Genomic DNA, 27,485 nt, shown 5'->3' with positions numbered 1-27,485 from the left:
CGGCGGGGTCGTCGTTGCTTACTCGGACCCGGCGAGGTATCCGAATTCTCGAGCAATTCTTGCGGGGTAGTAGTACAGCCCAACTTCGAAAACAATTCTTGCACCTTTTGTTGTTGGTCAAGAAGAAACGGCCCACGCAATGTCCGTGGGCTGAATCTGGATCGTTCAAGGAAGGCTCCCAAAACACGACCGCCCAATGATTCACGATAACTCGTCCTGAAATCTTCAGACCAAAAAAAAAAAACTTTTCTTGGAGACACTTGTCCTGTTGTCGTGTACATGTCACAACGGATATGATAAACATGGTTAAGATAGTACTCCGTAAGAAACATAGTCGAACAAGGCACATCAACCAATTCTTTAACCTCTCCGTGTGTTTTGCTGCCCTCCCAAGTTAATCATTTTTCGAGGAAAATTGGCTCACCGCCCGCCCACCTATCTCGTTCCAAGTATCTACGCTGACCTGATATCACAGGAGCAACAACAAACAATCCTTTCCTCCACATCGTGACATCAACGAAACACATGTATATTCGCTTCTACCGCTTGCCATCCCTGTCGGCCGGTCGTCGTTGCCCATCGACAATGCTTCCCGGAACTTGGCCAGCAGAAATCAAACCAGTAAACCACAGCACATCACAACTGAATAAGCCCTAGCTGTCTACGCTTCCGGTTCCCCCGTTCCAAAGTCCCCCAGCACGTACGTAAAAGCCTCGCGTCTCGCGTGGCGTGGGCACACTCAGCGCAGCGGACAGGCGTTTTCGGCGTGACCCGAACAAACCTTTGTGGCCGCAACCGCCTCTGCCGACCTTGCTCCGTCCACTAGACCGCCGCTGTCTACGCTTCCCTCCACCGCCGTCGGCCAAGCGACTTTACTGCGTAACCGCCTTCATATCGGCGCGTCGTACGTGCATGGATCTCGCGGTCGCGGGGCGTGAGATGCCGGCCTTTTCCCCTGACGCGTCAATCAAAGCGTTCGTCTAGGGGGCGTTGGGTGTTTGCCTGGCCGCAACGGGGGTGGGGGTGGTCGATCGGCCGGTGGGCAGCCACAGCCCACACATGGGGCGTGAAGCCAAAACGGACCCGTGCCGGGCAGTGCAGAGCCTGCCTGTGCAGCGTACGCATGATCTGACCTGACCGTGCCGTGTGACCGATCGACTGAGCACTGACCAGCGTGACCATTCACACGCAACACACAAACGCATACAGGCGAGACGGAGAGAGAAACCAAGGCAAGGTGGTGGCGTACTGCTCAGCTGCTGGTGTGGTGTGCAGCTGTGCAACTCGCGCAGCGACGCTTATTATAAAAAACCAAGGGAGAGGGCGCTGGTTAGCCAGAGGGGAAGAAGAGCGTTTGCCTTGGACTCAGTACCGCCTTCGTACTGGGTGGCCGGGGTGACCACTGCACAGAGGGCGGCAGCAGCCATGGCGACCAGACCGGGGCCTTTGACTGAGTGGCCATGGCAGAGGCTCGGCAACTTCAAGGTACGCGCGATACTGATGTTCATCTTCTTCGCCCTCCTTCCTTTGCCTTATTTCTTTGCTCGAGTAGAGATGTTTAGGAAGAGGCATGCATTTCTTCTGTCCCTCACCTAGTTCATCTCGCTAAGGAAGAAGCGAGGTCTGAACCGGACGAACAGGGTTAAGTTGCTACGCTGATTCCCTGAGTTGCTCGGAAGACGAGTTTTTTTGCAAAGCAGATGTTTGGTATTCTGCATGTTAGGAGTTAGGACACCATAAATCTTCAGTTACTGTTTGCTAGACTTGAGTAGATTCTCATAACTTCATATTCATATACAGTCGACGGCATCCCGGATAATTTGTTCATAGTCTGCATGTTTGTGCTCTTGGTAGATTTAGGAGCATCATGAGCAGATATAAACACAAACCTGCCATTTCTCCCTTTACCATTTCCTCCCTTCTGATTTTGCCCTTTGAGTTGCGGTGACCGCCAGCACGACGGTCGTAGTGTCGTGCAAATGTCTCCAGCAGAGATGGAAGGGGGGAAATTCTTCCCATACAAATTTGTCAAAATCCATTTGGGTATGGCCGTATGGGGAGAGATTTACAGTTTTCCTGGTTAATCCACCTCACATTGTGAAGATACTACAAGTCAAATTGAAGGATTATAGCAAACGGCTGCGCAAAAACCGAGTCCGGTGAATACAGCCCCAAATCGAAAAAATCTGACAAACCACCATATTAAGCTACCAAACTAGGAATAAACTAAAAGTATGTCCAAAGTATATATAGAAAAATACCCAATAGCAGCCCCCCCAAAGACAATGAATGCATTTACTACAGTATTTTGCTCCTGAGAGATTCTCAACCTGGGTACCCGTTTGTCCTCCTCCTCTGGCGGCATGGCAATGCTGCGCTGCACAACAGTACCTGGTGATGGCGCCCGTGGTGGTCCATGGCGCGCACCGGGTGATGACCAAGGGTTGGGGCGACATCGACCTCGCCTACGCGCTCATCCTGCCGTCGCTGCTGCTCCGGATGATCCACAACCAGATCTGGATCAGCCTCTCCCGCTACCAGACCGCCCGCAGCAAGCACCGCATCGTCGACCGCGGCATCGAGTTCGACCAGGTCGACCGCGAGCGTGGATGGTGAGCAAGCAAAATCGACAAAATCTCCAGACCTCAGAGTTCTATGTGTATCGTGTAATAATTTCATCTTGAAACGGGGCTGGATTGGATGGAATTGCGATTTTGCAGGGACGACCAGATCATCTTCAACGGGCTGCTGTTCTACGCGGGGTACCTGGCGATGCCGAGCGTGAGGGGGTTCCCGCTGTGGAGGACGGACGGCGCCGTCATGACGGCGCTGCTCCACGCCGGGCCAGTCGAGTTCCTCTACTACTGGTTCCACCGCGCGCTGCACCACCATTTCCTCTACTCGCGCTACCACTCCCACCACCACGCCTCCATCGTCACCGAGCCCATCACCTGTAAGTAGCATTCGTTCGTTCATTCATTCCCACTGATTTTGTCACCATATAATAGTCTCTTACGGAGTAGTAGTACTACTTATCTATTGCTCGAGTCTTTAATTAATCAGTCTAGCAGTTGTTACATTCATCGTGTCGCGTTTCAATAATTCAGCTCCGGTAGCAAGCACGGCAAGCATAAGATCCGACAACAGTATGCACAGGACGAGAATGAATAGCATGGACAATAAAGAACCCCTTACGGCTGCTTAAGATGATCTTTTTTTAACCTTCATATTTTACAGTTTTTACTTTATTACTTTGGGGCAAGCGGTTTCCAGAAATGTCCAGCGCTAGTGCCCTACGCGCATTTAAGCTGACGGCCTCTTGCAATGCTCGTACTCCTTTCCTCTATCAATTTTGACAGGGACCACTGAATACGTGTAGTGTGCGGCGTCTGACCGCAAACAGTAACACAGGACTATACTGTACTACGCCGCACTGGATTAGTAGCTTTTAACGCGCAGGCTCGGACCACATTCCTCCTCTGCGAGGGAACAAGCGAAGCAATGCATGTGACTTCCTGATATGCGGCAGCGGAGACCACGTCCTTCCAAGTGCAAGCATTAATTTTTGGCCGAAACTTATCGACGGAAAAAGAGAGACCCAAACTTGATGGGAGGAAAGGCAGATATTAAGATGCCTAGTACCGTCCCTAGTAACTACTACTACTTCTATTAAGTTCGTCCCTGGTAAATGATTTACCAATTCACTGTTGGCCGTAGGGAGAGTGACCACAAGTATAGGTTTTAAAGGATACTGCAAGTTGCAACCAAAAAACAGCATGCACAGACTGGAATACAAGGTTATAAATAAAAGTTAACTTGTAATCGTGTGAATAGATGGACGGAGTTTGAAAGAATGTAAAGGGGTAAACCAAAGTTTTGCGCCTTGGCTTAAAATAGCAAGTTTGTGTCGTGTGAATAAAGGACTTTCCAAATGTAAAAAAATTCGGAATTTTTTACAAATGTACAAGTTCGTGTCTTCTGTGTGATAGAACTAAGTTAATTTTAGTGCTTAAAATATAGTTTTAGCAAGTAACCTTAAAACTTAGGAGGGACACTGTTTTTAGTAGACCTGTAATCAGAATAAAGATATCTAACAAAAAAATGTAAAAAAGTTATTCATGCATAATAATATTTTTTCGGCAATGTATCATGTATGTATAATGTAAATTGACAATTTCTCTTGGTTTCTAATATATCTACATATTGCAGCGGTTATCCATCCTTTTGGTGAACACGTGGTCTATTTCACGCTCTTTGCAATCCCGATGTTGTCCACAATTTACATGGGAAATGGTTCTGCCCTCGTCTTTGTGTTGTATATTGTTTACATTGACTTCATGAACAACATGGGACATTGCAATTTTGAGTTGGTGCCGAAGTGGGCTTTTCAAGTCTTTCCTCCTCTCAAGTACCTCATGTACACTCCATCGTAAGTGCAAAATCTCAAAACATGAATCCAACACAGGCAAGACATTGACAAAAATGAAGAGACTTGGGGTCACTGAATTCTTGGTCTACACAAACTTGCAGTTCAGTGATTCCTAGTTACTTCACAAACCAGAACATAACAATCTTCTGCCTCTTTCTTTTCCAGGTTTCATTCCCTACACCACACACAGTTCCGCACAAACTATTCACTGTTCATGCCATTTTATGACTACATATACAGCACTATGGACAAGTCATCGGACGAGCTGTATGAGAACTCACTCAAAGGAACAGAGGAGACACCTGACCTTGTTCATCTCACACATATGACGAACTTGCAATCGGCATATCATCTAAGGATAGGATTCGCCTCCATAGCGTCCAAACCATCTGAAAACTCTGAGTGGTATATGTGGACGCTGTGGCCCTTGGCATGGCTGTCAATGGTAGTTGCATGGATGTATGGGTCATCTGCATTCGTGGTTGAGAGAATCAAACTAAAGAAGCTGAAGATGCAAACATGGGTGATACCAAGATACAACTTCCAGGTAACCAATTCCCACTTGTCATATATCATATATATCCATGTATATTTCTAATGCTTTTCAAGCTACTAAGTGTTTACTTTCTTCAGTATGCCCTGACGTGGGAAAGAGAATCGATCAATGACTTAATTGAAAAGGCGATACTAGATGCTGATGTAAGGGGGGTTAAAGTGCTGAGCCTTGGACTATTAAATCAGGCATGTAATTCTTTCATCCAAAACTCCTGCTTCAGAAGTTTCATATTGCTGAGGTGCACACTGATATGCTGTCAGCCTGGTGAATACTGAATACTGAAGATATCATAAGAGAACATGCTGAAAATAAAAAAAGTAGATGCACGATGCTATGCACAGCCAGCCATTGATAGTTTGTCTTCAGTTATCTCAAATGTGATTAGCAATTTGTATTTAGGCACATGTGTAGTGTTGAACTGATCCATTTCCTTTTATTTTCCCTCCAGACAAAAGAGCTCAATGGAGCAGGAGAATTATTTAGACAAAAATATCCAAAATTAGGGGTTCAACTTGTCGATGGAAGTGGCTTGGCAACTGCAGTGGTGCTAAAAAGTATCCCTTTAGATGCAAAGCAAGTCTTCCTCCAGACAGGGACTTCCAAGATAGCCCGTGCTATTGCTATAACATTATGTGGTAGGGGTATCCAGGTAATCTATATATTCCTGCTTATCTTGCACTGTTTCTTTGTGTAATAGTTTTGTAGAATATTTTCCCAACATTTCATGAGATCAATCCGGATCAGGTGATCATGAATCGAAAGAAAGAGTATGATATCCTCAAGCCACAGATTCCAGAGAACAGAGCAAGCTATTTGAAATGTTCCAGCGATGACATGCCCAAGGTAACAGTTATGATGACATGAAGAGTTTCCTAAAAAGTACTATTTACATAGTTTTATTGATATGCTCATTGATATAATCGACAGCTTTATTCATCTATATTGACAGAAGGTTTATCAATAAGCTCATGAGTGCTTGAGAAGAAAGAATATCATGAAAACTAAAACATTATAGAACAGGCATTTCCATGTTAAGAGTACTAGGATCAACTTTCTAACTCCCAAACATTTAAGTAACCATTTTTGTTTTTGCCATATAAACAGTAACCCTGTACCAGTGCATAAGAAACATCATTTGCAAGTCAGGAAACCATATTAGCCTTACCACTGAATCAATATAAATGTCCAGGCATGAACCATAGTGGAAATGAGTAGTAGAACATGTAAAGTAGGGGTTGGTCGATTTTTCTACGACCAATCTTGTATTGTCAATGCTTGCATTTGAGCGAACTTGCCAGCTTGTATTTATTCTTTCAAATTGTTGCAGATTTGGCTAGTAGATTGCATCGATGCTAAAGAACAACTGGTGGCACCAAAAGGAACAGTATTCATTCCCATATCACAGTTCCCCACTAAGAAAGTTCGCAAGGACTGCACTTACCTGAGTACTCCAGCAATGAAGATCCCAGAGGCGATGCAGAACATACACTCCTGCGAGGTAACAAATATATAACATATTCAACCACGATCTGTTTTATCTATCCGATTGAAAGAAACGTCTTCCGTAAATGAACCTGTCCTGATCAGCACTTGTATGCATATCTGCGTCCTTGACAGAATTGGCTGCCGAGAAGGGTGATGAGCGCGTGGCATATTGCCGGAATACTTCACGTCCTGGAAGGGTGGAGCATGCATGAGTGTGGAGATAGCATGATGGACATCGAGAAGACATGGTCGGCTGCTACAAGACACGGATTCGTCCCTCTGACGAAAGCTTGATGACGGCCGGGGAGATGATGATGCTAAGATGGCACTGGAAATTGGTGCAAAACTGCAATTGAACCGAAGTAGTACAGTAGTACTATCTTTGCTTGGTAGGAATTCCATAGCCCATAGGCTATGATCTATCAGCCATCTACGGCTGGGTTTGGCTCTTACGAAGGCGCAATGTGAACGTCGACCTTAATTACATTATATTACTATACCTTTGGTGTCTTGAGTGCAGTGGGACAAGATCGAAACGCCAGTCAGCCTCGGAAAAGAGAACCTGACGAACCCAAGAGTGAGGTAAGCTAAGGAAGATAAACTGAGCGCTAATAATTGGACTTGGCTCTCCCTTGAGTTTGTGAAAACATGGAAGTACCGGACCGGACACCCTTATTAGACGAAGGCGGGTCTATATCTAGGTTAGGGTTTTGTGGATTAGGATAGGGACTTTGGGAGGGGTGATGATGTTGGGAGTAGGGGCCAGAGGGATGGCCATGGACGTTGATAGACCCAACGGCGGTCATGTTTGGGTCATGGGACGGCGACAGAACCAACGGTGGTGATGGTTGGTTCAACTGCACGCTGGAGAGGCATCTGGTTGGGCGTGGAGTGCGGGTTAGCGAGGCACCGCAGACGAGGAAGACACCATGGGTGCCGGCAGGGAGGACAGGACAGCAGAGGCTTTGATCGCACTTTGATAATATGCCCCGTGCCAACAAAATCAAAGGAACTTTTCTTTTTTGAAACTAAATCAAAGGAACTTACTAATAGCCAGATCCACAATCTAATGAAATTAACAAACGAGTCAAGGAAAGAGGTAGTACGATGCAAACGCCGGCCGGCCCCACAGAATCCACAACCTGAGCCTAGTGACAGACGTTGATGGTTACTGTCACCTACGCTGGTATCAAAATAATGTTTACCTCACGAATAAACCAGCAAACATCACACAATTCACTTCGGATATGATACAAGATCAGACAAGAAAACATCACACAATTCGCTTAGGAGATGATAAGATATCAAGCCAGCAAAGATCACATAATGCACTTCGGAGATGATAAACAACGTAAGCGCCTTGATTAAGACAGCATTTATACAGTTCCATTAAAAACAAACTGATCAAACAACACCGTCAACAGTCAATTTATTTATTGTTAAGCAGTGATAAGATATCAAGCCAGCAAAGATCACACAATGCACTTCGGAGATGATAAACAATGTAAGCGCCTTGATTAAGACAGCATTTCTACAGCTCATAAAAAACAAACTGATCAAACAACACCATCAACAGTCAATTTATTTATTGTTAAGCAGATTTTGCCATCAAAACCAAAATATCTCAGGGTAAATATCTTGAAACAGTTCTTCATACAGACGACACAAACAGAACAAAGACTGGTCAGGCAAATGACAACACCAATTCTTTCACGTGAGAGTCACAACTGTTTTGTAAATTTCAACGGATGAACCAGAAGACTGAAGATGCAGCTATTCTCCAGCTCCACGCCAGTGAAGAAAGACCATCCCTGCAGACGGAAACTCATAACTATGCTGTAGCACCAGCCTCCTCTTTCCTTTTGCGAGCCCACCTTGGGCTAACCTCAATAAGCCGGTGAGGCATGAGCTGCTTCTCCTTTCGGGTGAGCTTTTTGTAGTTGCTAACTCTGAGTTTAGCAATCTTTGCTTCTTCCTCAGCTGTAGCTTCTCTAACTACCACCGTCAGTCTGCACCTAGGTCTCACCATGACACCGCACCTTCCTTTGGCATGGTAAGACAACCTCTTAAGATAAAGCCCTTTCCCCACAAAGGCCTCTTCTGCAGTGTCAAGGATAAGGACGATAAAATGAATGATTGAATTTATGCAGATATGGGATAAATGTGTGCCTCGTTACAATCTTACCGACAATAAGTTTATCAGGATCCAGTCCATGGTTGTGAGCTGCATTGGCACGAGCAGAATGAATCACCTACAGCAATTGGTAGGATGAAACTCTTAGAAAAAATACCAATGGTTACTCTGGAGCTGTCACGAGAAATGGTAGAATTACTTGAGTAGGTGAGATTTTGCTAATTACTGAACCTGGTACAAAGTTTTTGCGGCCCTTTTAACTGTCACTTGCAGCTGCAAAAGGGCGTCTTCCACACGCATTCCTCGAACCAGCTTGGCTACCAGATTCACCTTCTTAGGGCTCTATAATAGCCAGAAAGATTAAGATGAATTACAAAAATGAATACCTCTTCATGGTAGCAGTAAAAAATTATGAGCAGTACTACAGTTCATGAAGTCTGCTGGACTGCCTTAATCTCTCTACATGCTCGCCATTTCGGTTAAGTCAGAGAAGAAAATGTTTCAGCCAAATATAAAATAAAATTCAGCGATAAGTAAAGGATACTGACACTTTTTAAATTGATGCTACGAAACAAGTGCAGCTTGTACTGAAAACCAGAATGCATACACTGAAAGCTTATATTTTTCACTTTCATCGTTACTAACAATGTGCTTTGCTATGCAACATTGCAAATCTCAGGAACACATGTTTAACAATTACAGAGGACGTGCATCAAACAGCTAAATGCATGATATTCTGCCTGCTGAACTGTACTTTGAGACGAACACTTTCACGTAACCACATGCATTTTGACAAACCCACACCTTCAAGAGAAGTTTTGAGGAAACCGCATACATGTCCTTACTCAAACATTTTAGGATAATTGGAGGAACATAACAACTACTGAGCTGTTGTACCTGCTTGATATCCTTCTTTATGGCTTGGACTTTCAGTCGCTTAACCACTGCCCCCTTTTTGTCAGTCTCTTCTGCATCCTCCAGTGGAGGTGTCAAAGGAGAAGAAGTGGGAACCATAGCATCATCTGCAGCAAGTAAGTTCCTAGTGGTTGATATTCCCTACAATGAAATACCAATTCTCCATGTAAACAAAAACAAAATCCATGTCATTATGATTTATGAAGCCAAGCAATGTGATCGTAATGGTGTCAATATGATGCCCAGGCACAAAAGTCCCTGCTGATGAAACCACTCTTCAAAATTTGATCGATGTCAGTAGTTGCAAAGGAATTATAGTTATTACCAAAACTCCAAAGGTCAACCAGTAACCATACTTAAACATGGGTGGATAAGAAATTGAAGCAGAACAGGGAAAGAACATTACAGCATTGCGGAACAGCTGATGGAAGTTCGCTGGAATCCCCCTGGAGGTGGAAGTGTGTGCCCTCAACAAATTTGTGTATTGTCCTACATGGTTAGAAATAACTATTGTTAGAAATCCACCAAAATAACAAGAATAGAACACCACTAATACACTTGCTACTAAAAAGGATGGTTCTAAACATAAGCACATGAAGATTTCATCCAGTACAAAACCTCATCAAAAGATGGTTACAAGTTATAACTAAAGCAGCAAGGATCATAGCACCAGCATTGTGTGCACGGGCACACTGAGGCTAATCAAAATAAGATGTAAATGACACTACTTTGTTATGACGATCCGTTCCGAATCCCATACTCTCATCAACCTCAACAAGCAATTACATAAATTCTAGCAAAGATTTCTACCTGTACTTCGGATGAGCATCGGGATCATGTCACGCTAGTGCGTATCTATACAGTAATGAAACGGAGATTAGGGACAATGAGGGACACACCCAAGCGAAATGGAGCATTCGCGCTGCTGCTCGTACTGCTGCTATAGCTCGCCGCGAACACACGGCTATCTGGTTTCTCCGCCGCCGCCGCGCCGAGCCGGCGAAGAACGGCACGAACGCCCGACGCCCGCCAGCCTACCATGGCCCAGGAACCTGCGAGGTCGCTCCACCCATCACATAAACCGCCCGAGAAATTAACAGTAGTGGATCTAGATGGTGTGCCGGTTGTGCGCCAGCCGGCACACCGGGCAAGGTAGGGCAGCTGCCTTACCTTGATTTTTGCCTCAGTTACGAATTAGGGGAGATTAAGGACATAAAACGGGGAGCTACAGGGAAGAATAGATTCGTGGAGTGATGGGAGGAGAAACGGCCGGAAGCGAAAGAATCGAAGGGGAGATCAACCGGCGGCGGCGCTTGCGCTACTGGAATGGAGTTGTGCGCGAGGAGGAAGACGAACGAGGGGGCTAGGGCGCTCCACAGCGAGATGGGCCAAAAGAGGGAGAGGTGAAGGAAAGAAAAGGAGAGATAGATGGGCTCCGGCCCAGGGGAAACGAGGACAGGGCAGAGTCCGTGAACACTGGAGTATCCCAGTCCCACGCTCGCATCCCAAAAAAAAATATATATCACAAAACGCCTGGTTTCGAAAGAACCGTATCGCAAAACTACACTTTTGGTTTTCTTATCACTTAACCCGTATTTTTTGGACAAAACTGTATCGGTAAACCTGTAATCTCGCTGTAAACGCTGCTAACAAGGAGACTGTCATCGGGGCCCACATGTCGGCCTCTCAAGCGAATTCTCGGTTAACTGAGCATGCCCTGGTTCGGTTTTCAGCCGATTCGGGCTGGCCTGGGCGGGTATATTGTAGGGGCTACGGGCGAAATACTTCACAATTTTAACAAAACATATTGGAAAATTTTGCAAAGAAATGCAAACAAAAAAGGACCCCATAATCACCTCATTGCAACAGCTAGTGAAACACTGACCATTTTTTAATGCCTTCAAAAGCAACCCTTCTCACTAGTATCATCCCACAACAGCACCTCAAAACAGACTCATCCTCTGAACCACAGTACTCCAAATCATCCACATACATCGGCACTTTGCCAAATTCCTAAATACCAAGGCACTGAAGCATCAAATCCTCCCTACCCGGTACTCCAACTGAAAAATTGCAACCAAATCCAAAGAAATCCTCAATTTCCCCTATTCTGCCCGAAACCCTAATCCTCAAATTGGAACAGAGAAGACGAAAACAACAAAATCGCACTCACCTGTAGGGAGGAGATGGTAGATCCACTTGATAATTCTCTCAACATCTCCAGCTCCACGACCGCCTCCTTCGATTTCATCGATCCCACCGAGAAATGACAAGAACAACGGGAAGAACTACAAACGCGGGAGATAGAGGGGGCGCGGGACTGAAATAACTGGCGTCACGCCATATTGCCTCCAATATACCCGCAAAGCCGCCCAGGCCGGCCCGAACCGGCTGAAAACCGAACCAGGACATGCTCAGTTAACCGAGAAAATCACTTGAGAGGCCGACATGTGGGCCCCGATGATAGTTTCCCTGTTAGCAGCGTTGACAGCAAGATTACGGGTTTACCGATACAGTTTTGTCCAAAAATACGGGTTAAGTGATAAGAAAACCAAAAGGTGTAGTTTTGCGATACGGCTCTTCCGAAACCAGGGGTTTTGTGATATTTACTCAAAAAAAAACTCACAAGGATCTCTCGCCATCACCTGCTTCACCATGGCCGGCCATTTAGCCAAGCGCGTCATTAATTGTAAATAAAAAGTATTATGCATTTCCAAACTATTGTTACAGGGGAATTTCTCTAGACAAAGATCGTTGGTTCGAGCATGGTAGCACGGATTTTGTTTCTTCCTCTCTTTTTTTGTAGTGTCTATCTGGCGGACAACTGCCAGGACCAGATTTGGCAGGCGAATTCCGACAACCCATTTTTGGGTGTCAGAACTTTATTTTGCCATTTTTGGCAACTTTTTATTTTTTGTTCCTTGGCTTTTAATTTTTTGAACTTTTAATCTTTCGAACTTTTAGTTTTAATTTTGCACTTTTAGTTTTTGAACTTTTCATTTTATATTTTTATGAAGAACTTTTATTTAAAAATGAAAGATTTAAAATAAAAAACTTACCTCGGGTGGGGAAGGCGCCCCTTCATCTCAGGCACTGACTAGGGGCGGCGACGACGAGCCACGGCCGCGCGTGGGGAAGGAGGCGGGTGGGGCTGCCGGATCTGGCCGAGGGTGGTCGGCGGCGGCACAGATCTGGCTAGGGTAGGCAGGGGGTGCTAAGGGTGGAGCCAGGAGAAAAATTAAGAGGACGCATTTAGACATCCTTAAGAAGTTGTAACTTAAATTAGAGGGGGCACCAATGGTGAAAACATAACATTTCTATTGGTATATCAAATTTGAGTGAGGGCATTTGAAAGATCGGTATGGGGGGGAATAGGCGACTAACAAATTTTAACCTTTTCTTTTCCTTTTCTTGAAAGATACAAACACTTAATCCTAGGGTTTACTAAATTTTCTAAAATGAATGCAACCCTAGTATGAAATGCAATAGCCAAAGCACTGGCTGAAGCAAAAGATAGATAATGAAGTAAAACAAGTAAGTAAAGGGGTAAGAATAATACCACACAATAGACAAAGATTTATCCTAGAGTTCCACCGATTGGAGTAGGTGTACATCTCCGTTTGGAGAAGTGCTCTACCACAAAGATAGAGGCGCCACAAAGGCTCACTCTATTCTCCTCTCACAACACCACAAAGGCGAGGTGAGCTCCACTAATGGCTTCCTTGAAGGCGAACGCCGAACCTTTACAAACAAGGAGAAGGGCATGACTCCACAACTCAATTGGAGGCTCCTTTCCGAATCCAAAATCACCTCCTCACAAGATTGGAGATCTTGAGGAGACACCTTCTGGCTAGGGATCCCAAAATCACAAGAGTAACAAAATCCACCAAGTAAAACGAGGGGAATCAACTTTTGATTTGGTGAAACCCTAGATTGAGATGTTCTCCCTTTCCTCAAAGTATTGGCTTGGGGATGCACTAGGGAGAGAGATCTCGAGATTTGAAACTCTTGGTGTTCTTGAGTGAGAGAATGGGGATGAACTGGGCGAGCTCGGGCAAGAAACCCGTTGGGGACGAAGCCCTTTTATAGTCCTTCAAAATCTAACCGTTGGGGCATGTTTCAGTAAGAGCAATAGTTGACCAGTACAAGACCAGAAGTTCTAGGGGGTAGAAGTTCTGCCCTGATACAGGTCTCCTACCGCAATACGCATGCAGAGTCCAGTAGCGTTTCACTACTTGACTAGTACTGGGGCAGAACTTCCGGCCCCCGGAAGTACCTCTTAATTAGGCGGTACTACCGGCAAATACTGACATAGTCGCGACAGTTAGGACAGTGTTTGTCTTCCCTCTTCTCACAAATGGGTTTAGGCTTTATGTGGGTGCAAACTTGGTAGATTTGTGTACGTAAGTTGATTCACCCAAACCTTTCCCATATGTACTTCCTTTTTATAGTACAGATTTCCTACGACTCAATATAAACAAAAAGTTGTAAAACACCGCTACGCTTCTTTCCTTTTTGAGGCCAACGAATCGTTTTGTGCCATTTGATCTCGAATCTGAAACACTCGAGCACACGGTTAGTTTACTTGTCATATTGTCATTAACACCAAAACACTTAGAGATCGAAATGCTCTTTCAACATTGGCCCCCATTGGACATAAGGTGGATTCACCCTTGGGGGGTGCGTGGGGGCCGACGACGAGGAGAGGCGGCGCGAGTTGCCACGGGCCCAACGACGCCGCGGCGATGCGAAGTGGAGGGGAAGAAGAGTGGGATCAGGGAAAGGAGGACTTCGGTCCTCTTAGGGCGTGTTTGGACGCTCGCATGGGCCTTGGCCCGCAGCCTGCCTGCAAATTTCAGTCTGTTTGGCTTCCTGCGTTGCATCGCTGCCCTGCACCCGAGCTACAAAAAACACTCTCGCAGCCTGCATGCGAGAAACGCCCGCATCGGGCGTTTTTCTGCTGCGGCCCCGTCTCGCTTGCTCGCGCGCCCTCTCCCTCGCTGCTCTTTCTCTCCGCCGGCCCAACTCCGCTCCGCTTCCCTCCTTGGCCCCTCCTCCTTCCCTTCCACTGGCGTGTCGACCCTCCTTCTCTGCTACGCCGCCGCTGGCTCCCTGCCGCCAGTGCCACCCCTATTTCTTCCCCTCCGCTGGCCCTCCTCCTTCCCTTCCTCCCGCGCCGCCCCTCCTCCTTTCCCTCCGTCGGCGCTGCTCCGTCGGCTGCAGCGGATCAACAAACACCGGGCTGTATGTACTGTTTGCATCCTGGATGCTTGCAGGCCGGACGCCGCAGCGTCCGTGCAGGGCAACACGCCCTTAGAGCGTTGTTTTCGTCCGCGCGGGGTGGGGTTGGCGAGCGCCCGGGAGGGATTCCTTTTTTTCCCCGTAATTTTACTTTTTTCTGCGAGCATTATTTTTGCTTCTTTTTCATCTCTTCATCATAAACTTTTTATCTTCTTCAGATTTTAAAATCATGAAAATTATTTGGTTTTTACTTTAAAAATATGAATGTTATTACAAGTATGGAAATGGCAATCTACTTGTACAAGTACACGCTAGCACTATCCAACCACACATCACTGTTGGAGATTCGAACAAAATATCCCTTCATAAAACGACATGACGTAGAGTTGGGACTACTGATGAGCCCACTCCCCCTACGTCGCTATCTCATACATCCATCCATCACGTCTAAACTCCGTGTGTTCTTATGGTTGGATGGCATTTGTTTGGTTTGAGTACAAAGAGAAGGCGCGAGGCATGGCAAGATATCTCGTCTAAACTACGGTCTCCAGGTTGTCTTATGGCGCCTAGCTCATACATCCATCCCTAGTGGTGACATGCGTCATGGAAGTAACATGTATCCGTCTAGTGCTTGCGCTATCCGTGGCGAGCCTGATTCATGGAGGAACTCTCCCTCGAGTGTACGTACCATGAGCCGGTGTGTTTGGGCCCTAGCGCCGGAGTCCCTCATGGAACATATGGATCGCACAACAAAACCTGAAGGGAAGCAATGGATCTTTCCTATTATTGGGTCCCTGAAGCATCATAATTCATGAACTCACCCTGCTTGGTAACGATGTGGGCGATATGGTATGCCCGAAGGAAAGTGATACCCCTGTCTACACATTACTTTTTTAGAAGCTTTCCTTCATGATCTCGATGTTGCTGCGACGAAGTCAGTCCGGGCGAGCGGCCCCCGTGCGCCTAAAGCCCCTGACCGCTGGATCCACCACCACCAGTGGGGGAATCTTCTTGGTCATACAATGTACATTGCTCAAATCCAGCCATTCACCTTATAATCAACAGTATAGAGCCAGGAGTTCATTCCCTCTAAAATTCACCATTAGCGAGTCAACTAAAGCACAAAATGGTGTGGTTGAAAATTGTTTACACCGATGATTATATGATGAATAGCTGGAATTGAGCAATGTTCCCCTGTAGGACCAAGAAGATCAAATCAATAACACAAGATTTGGGTTTTGGACCACGGAAGACGATCTATATTTGAAACTTGTTAGATACTCCCTCCGATGCATAATAACCCTCCGATGCATAATAAGTGTCGTGGATTAAGTACAAATTTGCACTAACTTTATACAAAATCCCCGACACTTATTATGGATCCGAGGGAGTATATGATGCTTTGAAGCAAACTTGTTACGGCAAGTTCTTGAATGAATCTGTAATCTGAAACATTGAGTAAAATACAATAGAGGTCCTAATTCTATTTTAAAGGTGACATGTTAGTCTGCAAGCTTGTTAGGACAAGTTCTTGATGAGCAATCCCAACATATGTAGGTAAGGAGTCAGTAATTTGAAACATTTGTCCCAGATAGAGCAAAACATCACCTACAGTCACAAGATTTCGAATAGACTTTGCAGGATCCTAATGTTGTCCTGAATCTCCTTTTTGGCTTGAATCTCCCTTCAACGACAACACTCATAGTAACACCGGCGCTCTGGATTTAGATCCTGTGGCAGCATATCAAAATTAGTGCTCAGATGATATTACTTCAATGCTAGATCATACTAACAAAATATTAGGTGAAAATGCAAGGATTGTTTGCTAGATTTAGAAGTTTCTAAACATTCAAAAAGAAGAGAAGATTGAGGGTAATGCATTATATCTTATAAGTTCAAACTTTTCTTTTCAAACGTGTGCCAAAACACTTGGCATTTTGTATTAGAAGAAAAACACTGAGACAACACAAAAGCTTATAAGGGCACACCAAAAAGGTCTAAATTAAAAACCCTAAAAACTAACAGCAAAAGAGAAGAAAACCAAGGCAAAGCAACCAAAAAACTACTTCCTCCGTCTCATATTAAGTGACTTTCTATTACATGTATCTATACTTTTTTGGGCATAGATACATCCATATTTGGACAAATTTGAGTCACTTAATATGGGACGGAGGGAGTACAAGCTATCGCCACGCCACAACACGTCAGTGTTTCAAGATCAAACTCAATCACTACATGTCTGCCTTGTGAATTCTAACGATGGTTTTATTGTCTTCAATAGGTATAACCATGTATAATCATCAGAGATCAGATGGGTATAACCATAAATCATTATCAGAGATCAGAGTAGTAAACAAAATATCACTCCCTCCGATGCATAAAAGGTGTCGCCCATTTAGTACAAAATTTGTACTAGCTTAGTGCAAAATGGACGACACTTTTTATGGATCGGAGGAAGTAGGTGAAAACGCAACGAATATTTGCCAGATTTAGAGGTTTCTAGACATACAAAAAAAAGGATGATGAGGGTAATGCATTATATGTTACTACCTCCATTCATAAATGTAAGAAGTTCTAGCTTTGTCATAAGTCAAAATTCTTAAAGTTTGACCATGTTTATACAAAAAAATATCAACGTTTAAAATATCAAATAAGTATAACAGAAAATATATATCATGATGGATTCAACAAAACTTATTTACAATAGATGTCGGTAGATTTTTCTATAAACTTGGTTGAAGTCTAGGAAGTTTGACTTAGAACAAAGTTAGAACTTCTTAAATTTAGGAAGGGATGGAGTATATAAGTTCATTTTTTTTTCTTGAGCACACGCCAAAACACTTGGCATTTTGTATTGGAAGAAAAATGCTGAGACAGCACAAAAGCTTATAAGGGCAAACCAAAAACCATCAAACAAAAAAGGTCTAAGTTAACGACCCTAAAAACTAACAACAAAAGAGAAGAAAGCCAATGCAAAAGGTAAAGAGACACAAAAACCTACAGCTACCGCCACGCCACAGCAAGTCAGGGGGCTCTGCATGCATTTTCAAGATCAAGCCCAATCACTACATGTCTATGATGGTTTATTGTCTTCAATAAGTATAACCATATATTATCATCAGAGATCAGATGGGTATAACCATATATCATCATCAGAGATCACGTTGTACGTAATATTTTGCCCAGAAGTTCAATACAAAGAGTTATAATGGCAGGAACACACCGAAGAGCAAGGGCGTGCTAATTCTTCTGCTGACGTTGTCAACACACATACTCTGTTTTAGTATCTGTCATCAATACACCACTACCAGACCAAGAAAACAGTATGTCCAAGAAAGAATTAATGACGAATAGCCAAGTAAAATGACAAGCTACAACAAAGCAACATCTTCTTAAGCATTAAATAAGGGGCAAAGAGAACATCGCATTAACTACTCTTCACATTGACTACTCTCAATACCCTTAGTAGAAGACAATTTGAGAAATCAGCAGCAGTAAAATGTTTTTTCACCAAAGCTTTATATTACTCCCTTTGTTTAGAAAAATTACAAATTTTCATACTTGGACCAAAATTTAGTACTCCCTCCGGCCGGAATTACTTGTCGAAATATTACATGTATCTAGACGCTTTTTAAACATAGATACATCCATATTTGGGCAAATTTGAGACAACTAATATGAGTCGGAGGGAGTAGGCTTTCTAACTATTGCTCAGAATATTGCATTTTCTACCAAAGTCATATTTTGACTATCCAGATTCAAACTTTGACCATACTTAAATTTCATGTAGGACAATAGTTTCGGAAAAATACAAAATTACAACCATACAGAAAGAGTTTTGAAAACACGAATCCAATGGCATCATATTTTCTCATTGCACCCACATATAATTGCATTGGTTGTTGACCAAATCATGAACTTGAGTGAACAGATGGAGTAAATGTTAAGTGCGTCAAAAATGCAAAAACTTGAGGCACCTACTTGAGATGCTTCGTTTGTCACGGCAATGTTCGCTTCCACACCGACATTTGAAAGCCTTGATAGTGTGGTTGACATCATAAAAATCTATTCCATAGTCCTGTGCATAAGGGCAAGTTTATACAATTTGATAGATGATTTAAGTTAGGCAATAATCTAGGCAAGAATATTCCAGTAAACAGAGGAACACTAGTTTTGCAAAACTATTGATTGGTCTGCAGTCATACAGTCCACCATAGGACATAGAACCCTGGACTAGTGAATCCGAGGATTATAAGGTATGGGTTAACCAATTTATAACAGCTAATTCAATTTCATCTTACATTTTAGGCTTGTAGGTGGGTTAACCAATTTCTAGCATCCTCACTGAATTCCGTTTCATCTTACCGTTTCGACTTCTAGGCTAGAAGTCTAAAACTAGCGCAGGGCTGATGCAGCATAACAGAGCTTAAATGTAATTGGCTAATTGCATGAAGTACCACCTACCCATGTCAGTTATTCAAAAGGCTCTGTTTGCCTTGTCGTGAAAAATGCCAGCTGAACAAAGAAAATAGAAGAAATAAACAATCTTCATATGCTTAAAACTTGGATTAAGACAAAAACACCATTAACTAGCAAGAGTTGCATATATATATACATGGTAGTAGTGGTGATCGGGTGTCTCAATTTCAACAGGTATTCCAATAATGTTAGCATCAAAGCACCTGCAGCATACAAACACGTACCTAGTAAATATGTATAAAGTAACAATCTAGCACAGTACAGAAGCAGCAATTTTTCTTGTTTCAAAATACTCCCTCCGTTCCTAAATACTTGTCGCTATTTTAGTGCAAAACAGCGACAAGTATTTAGAAACGGAGGGAGTACCTCTGTATTCAAATTTAGGGTAAGTTTACATGCATTTTATACAGAGAAATATTGGATGGTGGTAACACAGACACGAATTTAGATATTTTTTACTTTTTCTGCACATTGAACTTGTGTTGAATTTTTTTTCCTCAAAAAAAAAAAAGAACTTGTGTTGAATTTTTAGGCTGCAAGGTTTCCCCAAAACCCACACCCTAAGCCTACCAGTTCAAAACTTCAATTTCTACCATTCTGATTGCTGTTTTCTACGACTTACATACATCATGTTATCTTACCACACAAAAACAACCCCACACTACCTATCTTCAACCCTACACTTCTACAGTGCATACAGTCAACTGGAAAAGAAAACTGGTAACTGTGAACTAGCTGGTAAGCGGTAGCCACCTGTTTTGTAACCTAGAACCAAGAAAACCATGTACCCCCTCCATTTCATAATACAAGGCACACACACAACTCGAGATTCAACTTTGGCCAACAATTATACCAATGATATGTGGGTTACATGCTACTTCCTCCATCCAAAAATATAATGACAAACCTTCAACTGGGAAATCCAAAAATACAAGTAAAATTGGTCATCGATCTCCCATCACACGTCAATATATCCTCGTTGTTAGTAAAACTCCTCGTTGCCACATTGATTCTTAATTGCACCTCTACTCAACGTTTTATGCATGCATGGAGTTGCAAATTCACAGCCGTTATGCATGCATTGAAATAAGTAAAACCTATAGACTTTAGCGCCTTTCTCAGGAGAAACTTTTCCTTGCTTCCCTCAATTCTCAAATTTGTCCTTGTATTTTTGGACGGAGGTAGTACAAAAATGACACCGTTGGATTTGTATTTGAAAGAAGTTTTTGATGATAAAAAAGTTACAAGACATGAATCCATACTTTATTGTTCTAAATGATGGTCAAATATAAACCTTGAAATGCGTGGGTGCCTTCTATTATGAAACGGAGGGAATATCATAGAGAACCACAAAGTTTCATTATGTACTTCTATTTAGAAATGACAACTGCATGATGAGAAATCATGAAAGGAATGTTACCTATGGTTTATAAACCTTGCCACGTTCCCATAAAAGGTGGCATCTAGACAGAGGGCATGGTCGTCTTCCAGAACACCTTCAGTGACCCAATCGGCATCAAGCAAGACAGGATATGTATGCCTTGATTTGGCAGTCTTTTGAATCGTTCGCTCATACAGCTCAGTGTTCGTTAATATTTCACCTACATACTCACAAATAAAAGCGCCTCGAGGAAGTTCCTCAGCAGCCCGCAAACCCCATCCTTTTTTGCCAGGGGTTAAGAACACCTGAAACAATGTTACAGTACAAATGATTACAAGAACATATGTACGATGAACAATTTTATGCACCAAGCACATGAGCATTTGCACAGCATCACAAGAAAAATGTGGCGGTTACCATAATAATAATTATATTATCACATAGATTAAAAAGGGATTCCGAATTGGCTCAAAGAGCCTCGAAATTATCACATTGGTTGGAGGAAACTTTGGAAGATCTATACAACCTGTTTGGAGGATGCACATTAATGTATATTAAAACTATTAAAGCTGTACAAGAAAAATAACTATGTTTTTAATCTAAGCATTACAAATTTATAGATATAGAACTCTATTTCCAATGACAAAGTTCACGCCACTGTTGTCATCTCGGTGCTTTGGGACATCTGGAAAAGAAGGACGCATTAGTCTTTAACAATGTCCAGGAAGAGTCGCACATTGTAATCCAACGATACTCCTCTGACATCGTGCTCAGGACCTTTCGTTGCTCTTCTTCAGCAAGGAAATCATTTCTAACCAATTGGGGTCTCATGTTCGCGCATCTAGCGTCTCACTTGTAATCTCCCCTCCGCCCCTTGTATATTCACTTTGTAAAGTTCATTTATTTGAATAAAGTTGTGCAGGCTGGCCTAGGCCCGCCGTAGTTCAGGTAAAAAAAATACATACATATGTTGCTGCACAGTTATACAAGGAAAAAGATTAGATCCATCGTACTCCTCCATTCCTTTAAACAGGGCACATAGATTTTCTCCCGAAATTCCTTCAAGCAGAACGTGTTTCCCTTTTTTGTGACTGCTACGCGTTGTATTAAGTGTTGCGCCTGCATGCACCCAGTGAGCATACGCACTGCCAGATTAATTAGGAATTTTATACCACGTGTAGCCAAAGAGAGGACGTAGCGCACAAGCAGCAATGAGATTAATTAGGGGTCTCCTCCTCCTTGGTGTAGCAAAAACAAATACACGTCTTGTTTCAGGGACTGGAGGGAGTATTTACTAAGTGGAACTGATTAGTCACTACTTTATTTTTGGTACAAAGGGTAATACTAAGAGATTAAATGAGTAATCATATGGCTTACCTGTAGATGCCGAGTAATGCCTCGCTGCACCACACGATTTCTGGTGCAGCCACATTTGCTCCAGCATTCCTTGATAAATTTCCTTGTAAGGTGTCCTTTACAAGGAGCAGGATTCACTTTGGTGTTTGGTGAATCAGAATTCGCCTGTAACTTCACTCGTTCATTTGGACAATCTTTGCAGCGAAATTGATGATGTTTATCTGGTTCTTTAAGCATTGAGACATAACAGTCGAGAAATCGTTCCTTAAGCAGGCCATCTCCTGTATAAGCAAACTCTCCTCCAGTTTCTCTTGCGCATGCACAAGGAAGTGGTTGTGCAAGACAATCTCCATAGCAGTCCGAACAGCAACTTTCATCTCCTATTCTAGCACGCGAAAGATTGATATAGGCATTCTGGAAAACGATATTGCATGGTATGTAGTGAAAGGGAGGAGGAAGAATCCCATTGCCAGATTCATTAATTATGGGAATACTCAGACATTCTTCGCCTTTTGTTATATCATTGACATCATGAGGTGGTCCCTTCGCCACAATAGTCAGTTGGTGTTGAATAACCTGCATATTACTGGAAATGTTCTGTTCTCCAGCAACAGCACTAGAAGAGCAAATACCACCAAGCATCATGCGATTATTAGCTGGCATACATGAGGAGTCAGCTTGATTTGACTGCAAATCTCGTGGCACTGAAGGCTTAGACAAATAGTCCATTGCAGGAGCTATTTGTACAATTCCTCTTTCCCTAGGTCCACTAGATTCACAGCCCAAGTCAAGAATACACTGGCAAGTATCTTCTAGAAGTTTCATGAAAGAGAAATTGGGTTCCACGATCTTGAATTTCCTGAGGCATCTAGCCTCCATTTCTTTGCATATCAACTCCATATCAGGCACCCGGAAATCAGAATGATGTGCCAGGGAAGAGATGTATGTAAATGATAGTTTCCCCGCACCAGAACTTGACGAGGCTACATCAAAGTTGGTTGAAAAACCATTGTTGCTTGTGATTGCTTGGCTGCTACATGCATCAGACAAGTTTCTTTCGAGAGAACCAGAAGCATCCTTGTCAGCATGCGGCAAACCAGAATTTCTGAGTGCATCGTTGTACCCTGGAGGATTTTGTAACGAAAACAGAAATTCTGAAGTGGTTAGAGCTTAAAAGCAAAAATTAACAAGGCAAAGAAAATAATGTAAATAGGGCAAACACAACAAGTTGCTGGAACATTTGCAGAAAAAACTTGATGTATCTGGAGCATTTGTACTTTTGTAGTTCATAATTGGTACGGCACTACCGCTAGAAGAGTTAGGGCATTATTCGATAAATGTCGAAGTTCCCAACACTTGAAACTACAGTTACTGTACCAGTGTGCCACTGCCATATAGGATCACAAGTGTGAAAAAGAATTTAGCAGCACTGGTCAACAGGCATACTTAAATTAGTGACACGTTGAGAAAATAGCACTAAAATTAACAAGAGTTCCTAGCATTTACGAAAATGAATTGGTGCATTCCCAAAAATAAGTCACCACTGACTTTTCCAATGAGTTATACTCCACTATTTAAGGCATGCTATAGTATTATGGGAGTAAGTGATGATGAATTTACTAATCACTTTTACGAGGCAAATTCAATTGCTAATGGTGAAAGTTTTGCATTCCGCATAACCATCTATATTTGGAACCATAAGCTCCAGACAACCAGATAAACATATAAAATGTGGAGATCACCAAATAAATCACTTAAAAGTGAATTACTGCCTATATTATTAGGGAAATGTTTGGATGGGCTCGGCCGCACTGCGGCCTCTATCTTCAACCGTCCATGCCGTCGTAGGGATCTGTGAAGGGCCTGTTCTCAGATGATACTGAACACTAATTTTGGGTAATCAAGATGGGACCCGTACAGCGTAGGCCTACGAGATGTGGATCTACTACTGTTTTTACAGTGCTGGGCACAGACCGCCTGTCAGATCGTGTGCTGCGTCTTCGAGGGACAGTGCTCCGCTGAGCTGTCCCTTTTTTTTTCAGCACATCTTCACAGATGGAGTCTAGGCGCGGCGCGTGTCAATCCATGCGCCTACAGCATGTAGGTGGCATGCTGTCGTCGGAAAGTTTGTTCTGTAGAGAACAAGACTGGTATGGGGCATGTGATGAGAGGCTGACCAGAAATCTCCTTAACGATGTCTTGTGGCAACGGGATACTGTGTTAATTCTAGCTATGCATCTGAACGTGCTTGGCCCATCACATTAGGTGGTCCCCCAAGATTAATACTAGGGAGGACCAAGCCAGTCATCGCGCGCTGTGACAGGTTGTAGATTGACACAAGACAGGACCATGCAGCCCTTCTGTTAGCAATCAACAAGAAGGGTTTCAATAGAACGGCAACGGCTCCTAAATCCTACATGTTCCTCCTTCGTAGGTCCAAAATGGGAGATGCCATGAACACTCGATCGCGGGGCTGGTGGTGGATGGGGAAGAGCACGGATGATTCTACTAGCTAGCGGTTCTGATACTAGTAGATTGTACTTGTAAGTGGCTAGCTAGTACTGGGTCGGCAAGTAAGCTCTGACACGGTTTCTGATACTAGATGGTACAGTGGCTAGCTAGCTAGTAACATTTTGAATTTCAAAACGATAGATCTTTCGCCCAACATAACATGGATCAGGGATTGGTAATGACCCGAGCGCATAGTACTGTCATGTCAGATCCCAAAGCGTGAAAGGCTAGATGAACAGTCGTGATACTAGGCGCAGTGCGCTCCAGCCTAAAAAATTCCTTCTCATATTATTACGCCAAAATGAGAAATACTATTTGCTTGAACAGAAATTACCTCCGTGATGCTGGAATCTTGAGCTTGTGGGGGCATAACTGCTAGCGGGATCACAACAGTAGGACTATCTTCATCTGTCGGTGTATCCTCTGGTACCTCGATTTCCATATTCCGTTCTTTAATAGGTAACCGTGATTTGCTTCCAGTGCCTTTCCCCTGACAGACAATTTGATGGCACAGCTTGCCTACTTCTTGTTGCAGTGGAGCTTCAGCCAACTCTCTCCTGTCATGTACATTCATCTTGGATGTAGGCTTTATCCTAGGCTTCTTGTTATAGTGGTCCGAATCAAGATTAATCCTCTCATTAGCTTGCCTTTTATGTCCTCCCTGTACATTGATATATGTCCAATAAAACCAAAAATGGTAAGATAATGAAATTATGAGAGAAATATTGCTCAAATAACATAATTTGGCTCAACATGTTACAAATCTCATGATAAATCAGAAAGAAAAAAGGGGAATGATCAGCTGTACTTTGGGTTCTGGATCATCAAATATAGCATCCGTTAGGACCCGAAAATTATCAGCTTCTATATGCTCCCAGTTGTAATCGTACAACTGCAGTAGATTCTCCAACACTGGTGTAACAATTTCGCTCTGGATTCCAATAGCATGCATACATGTGACAGCAGTTTCAAATCTTTCCCGGGAAACCTTTGAAGGTGCCATCCTGCTTGCAATCGAAGAAATCAGCATGGCACATCATACAGAAGGCGACATCCTCAAAAAAGGAAGGCATAGATGCGTTGAAAAGTTTAGCTTGGTATCACAACACTTCTTAAGACATACAGTGCAGATAAGGATATACTGGTAAATTATGGAAAGTTATATATCTACCAATGCAAGTGAATGCAAAATGCATATGATACGGACTCATCTACAAATACCCAATGTTGTTGCACACAAACAGATCACGCGAAATGCCTCCAGTTCCTAACATGCAACTGCCAAGTAAAATCCAGTAACCTCATGCAAATCAACACACGTTTGGAGCCAATATTACTATATGTATGCCCCGTGACTTGAGGGCATATTGTGTGTACTAAGAGGTTTAGAGTATACTACTGTAGTGGAGGCTCGATTGGCATGTAAGGATCATGAGAAATTTGAAACAAAATTGGACAACACGGACACAAAGGGCACACATCCAAACCAAAAGGAGAAATCATGTTCTGAGTAGTAACCGAAATTTGAAACAATAATGGGCAACGACACAGAGGGCACACATCCAAGCCAAAAGGAGAATATCTGTTCTGAATAGTAAACCGCAAGAAGCCTTCGATTCAAAGCGGCTAATCATAGAGAAATCATACAAAGCATAACCAGGCACCCTACAAGAGCACAAACAAAGCAACCAAGACACTATCACAAAACCCGATTCCACGACACAACGGAGACAACACACACGCACAGGATCCCCACACCTCGCCTTCGATGCAAAGCGACTAATCATACAAGACACAATCAGACAATCTCCGGGAGTCCGAGAGCTCAGACAAAGCGACGAAGACATAAAAATCCGCAGAAATGGACCCAAAGAAGAACTCGTCACAAAACCCGAATTCCGCACCACAACGAAGACGACGCACATCTCTCAAAAAAAAAAACGAAGACGACGCACAAGCACATACCTCCTCGGTACAAACAGGGGTGCATCTTAGATGTGTAAAAAAGTTCTGATTGTCAGTGGAGTTAAACTAATCAGCAGATGACAAGCTGCCAGTACCTCGTAAACCAATTGCCGAAACTGCAGCCGGAGTTGACACAGCAGGGACGCGATGAGGTAGAAGCGGCAACGGCGACGACGAGCGCGAGAGGCGGGTGTGTTGGGGGCACGGCGGGGGAGAGCTCTAGGGCACGGAGAAAATTGAGAGCCGCATTGGGTGGGATCGTGGCCTGGGTGAACTCGGGAGACGAAGAGGAGAGAAAAAAAGAGTAAGGGTTACCCGTACCGTACGGTGGACTGGTGCAGAGACCGAAGGAGCGGGTTTCTTTCCGCAGTGTTCAGAAACCAGTACTCAGGAGTCAGGAGAGACACCCAGGGGAGGGGCGAAGCAGGGGCTGGACACGTCACCCAAGCTTCTCAGCCACTGAATGTATTTTGGATGGCCTTGATTATTTAGGGGAGAGAAGGTTCGAGAAGCAAGGAATTGGAGGACGTAAAAAGCAGTGTGTGTTACTCCTCACCTCTTCTTCTTCCTTGCTGTCCTGTACTGCGTGCCGGCGCCTCTGCCGCAGCGCCCGTCCAACTGAACTGACCCCTGCAGCAATCGAGAACTTGAGCAGCCCAAGTCTCCATCCCTCCCGCTGCGGCCTGCGGGTGGCTTGTAGGCGTACACCATTAGTCACTTAGTCAGTACCATTGTGAAATCAAAGAACATTTCATTTTATTATTGATGGTTGTTTGAACGTGGTTGTGATCACTTTAGGTATCCAGTATGTTGTCATGACTAAAACTACGCAAACCAACATATTACAGCTATGGTTTTAGTTTTTTTTCAAGGAAGGCTATGGTTTTAGTTAGTACAACCTTTCATATTTTTTACTAAAAACCTTCACTATTGCGGCCCGATAGACTAATAAAATGATTTGCTTGGTTTAGGAAGCTTGACGACGGAACTGAAAAGGTCCTATCGGGCGTCGTGGCACGCCAACATGGCAACT

At 43.6% G+C, this 27,485-nt stretch overlaps 2 protein-coding genes and 1 pseudogene across 2 annotated transcripts; 1 reads left to right on the top strand and 2 right to left on the bottom strand.

Annotated features, from left to right (window-relative positions):
* The first annotated feature begins 1,318 nt into the window (after positions 1-1,318).
* On the top strand, positions 1,319-6,984 carry LOC100833914 (protein ECERIFERUM 1). Its single transcript, XM_003575330.4, has 10 exons — positions 1,319-1,485; positions 2,389-2,612; positions 2,721-2,953; positions 4,210-4,429; positions 4,595-4,976; positions 5,063-5,170; positions 5,434-5,634; positions 5,730-5,828; positions 6,313-6,483; positions 6,603-6,984. Exons 1-10 carry the CDS (start codon positions 1,426-1,428, stop codon positions 6,762-6,764), a joined length of 1,860 nt encoding a protein of 619 aa, XP_003575378.1. The 5' UTR covers positions 1,319-1,425; the 3' UTR covers positions 6,765-6,984.
* Positions 6,985-8,023: 1,039 nt separating this feature from the next.
* LOC100833607 (39S ribosomal protein L22, mitochondrial) lies at positions 8,024-10,934 on the bottom strand. Its single transcript, XM_003575329.3, has 7 exons — positions 10,690-10,934; positions 10,419-10,571; positions 9,926-10,008; positions 9,502-9,660; positions 8,836-8,946; positions 8,656-8,722; positions 8,024-8,570 (listed from the first exon to the last, which is right to left on the bottom strand). The coding sequence occupies exons 2-7, from the start codon at positions 10,558-10,560 to the stop codon at positions 8,302-8,304; spliced, it is 831 nt and encodes a 276-aa protein (XP_003575377.1). The 5' UTR covers positions 10,561-10,571; positions 10,690-10,934; the 3' UTR covers positions 8,024-8,301.
* Positions 10,935-16,173: 5,239 nt separating this feature from the next.
* On the bottom strand, positions 16,174-27,102 carry LOC100840939 (annotated as a pseudogene).
* Between the last annotated feature and the right edge of the window lie 383 nt (positions 27,103-27,485).

This window comes from Brachypodium distachyon, chromosome 3 (genome assembly GCF_000005505.3).
Source record: "Brachypodium distachyon strain Bd21 chromosome 3, Brachypodium_distachyon_v3.0, whole genome shotgun sequence".
Taxonomy (NCBI): Eukaryota; Viridiplantae; Streptophyta; class Magnoliopsida; order Poales; family Poaceae; genus Brachypodium; species Brachypodium distachyon.
This window is presented reverse-complemented; position numbering and strand designations above follow the sequence as displayed.

Coding starts and splice junctions, on each gene's coding strand:
- LOC100833914 (XM_003575330.4), top strand. CDS start 1,426: ATGGCGACCAGACCGGGGCCTTTGACTGAGTGGCCATGGCAGAGGCTC. Junction 2,613..2,720: donor GTCGACCGCGAGCGTGGATG/GTGAGCAAGCAA, acceptor GCGATTTTGCAG/GGACGACCAGATCATCTTCA. Junction 4,430..4,594: donor TACCTCATGTACACTCCATC/GTAAGTGCAAAA, acceptor TTTCTTTTCCAG/GTTTCATTCCCTACACCACA.
- LOC100833607 (XM_003575329.3), bottom strand. CDS start 10,560: ATGGTAGGCTGGCGGGCGTCGGGCGTTCGTGCCGTTCTTCGCCGGCTC. Junction 10,009..10,418: donor GAATGCTCCATTTCGCTTGG/GTGTGTCCCTCA, acceptor CTAACCATGTAG/GACAATACACAAATTTGTTG. Junction 8,571..8,655: donor TCCTGATAAACTTATTGTCG/GTAAGATTGTAA, acceptor TTGACACTGCAG/AAGAGGCCTTTGTGGGGAAA.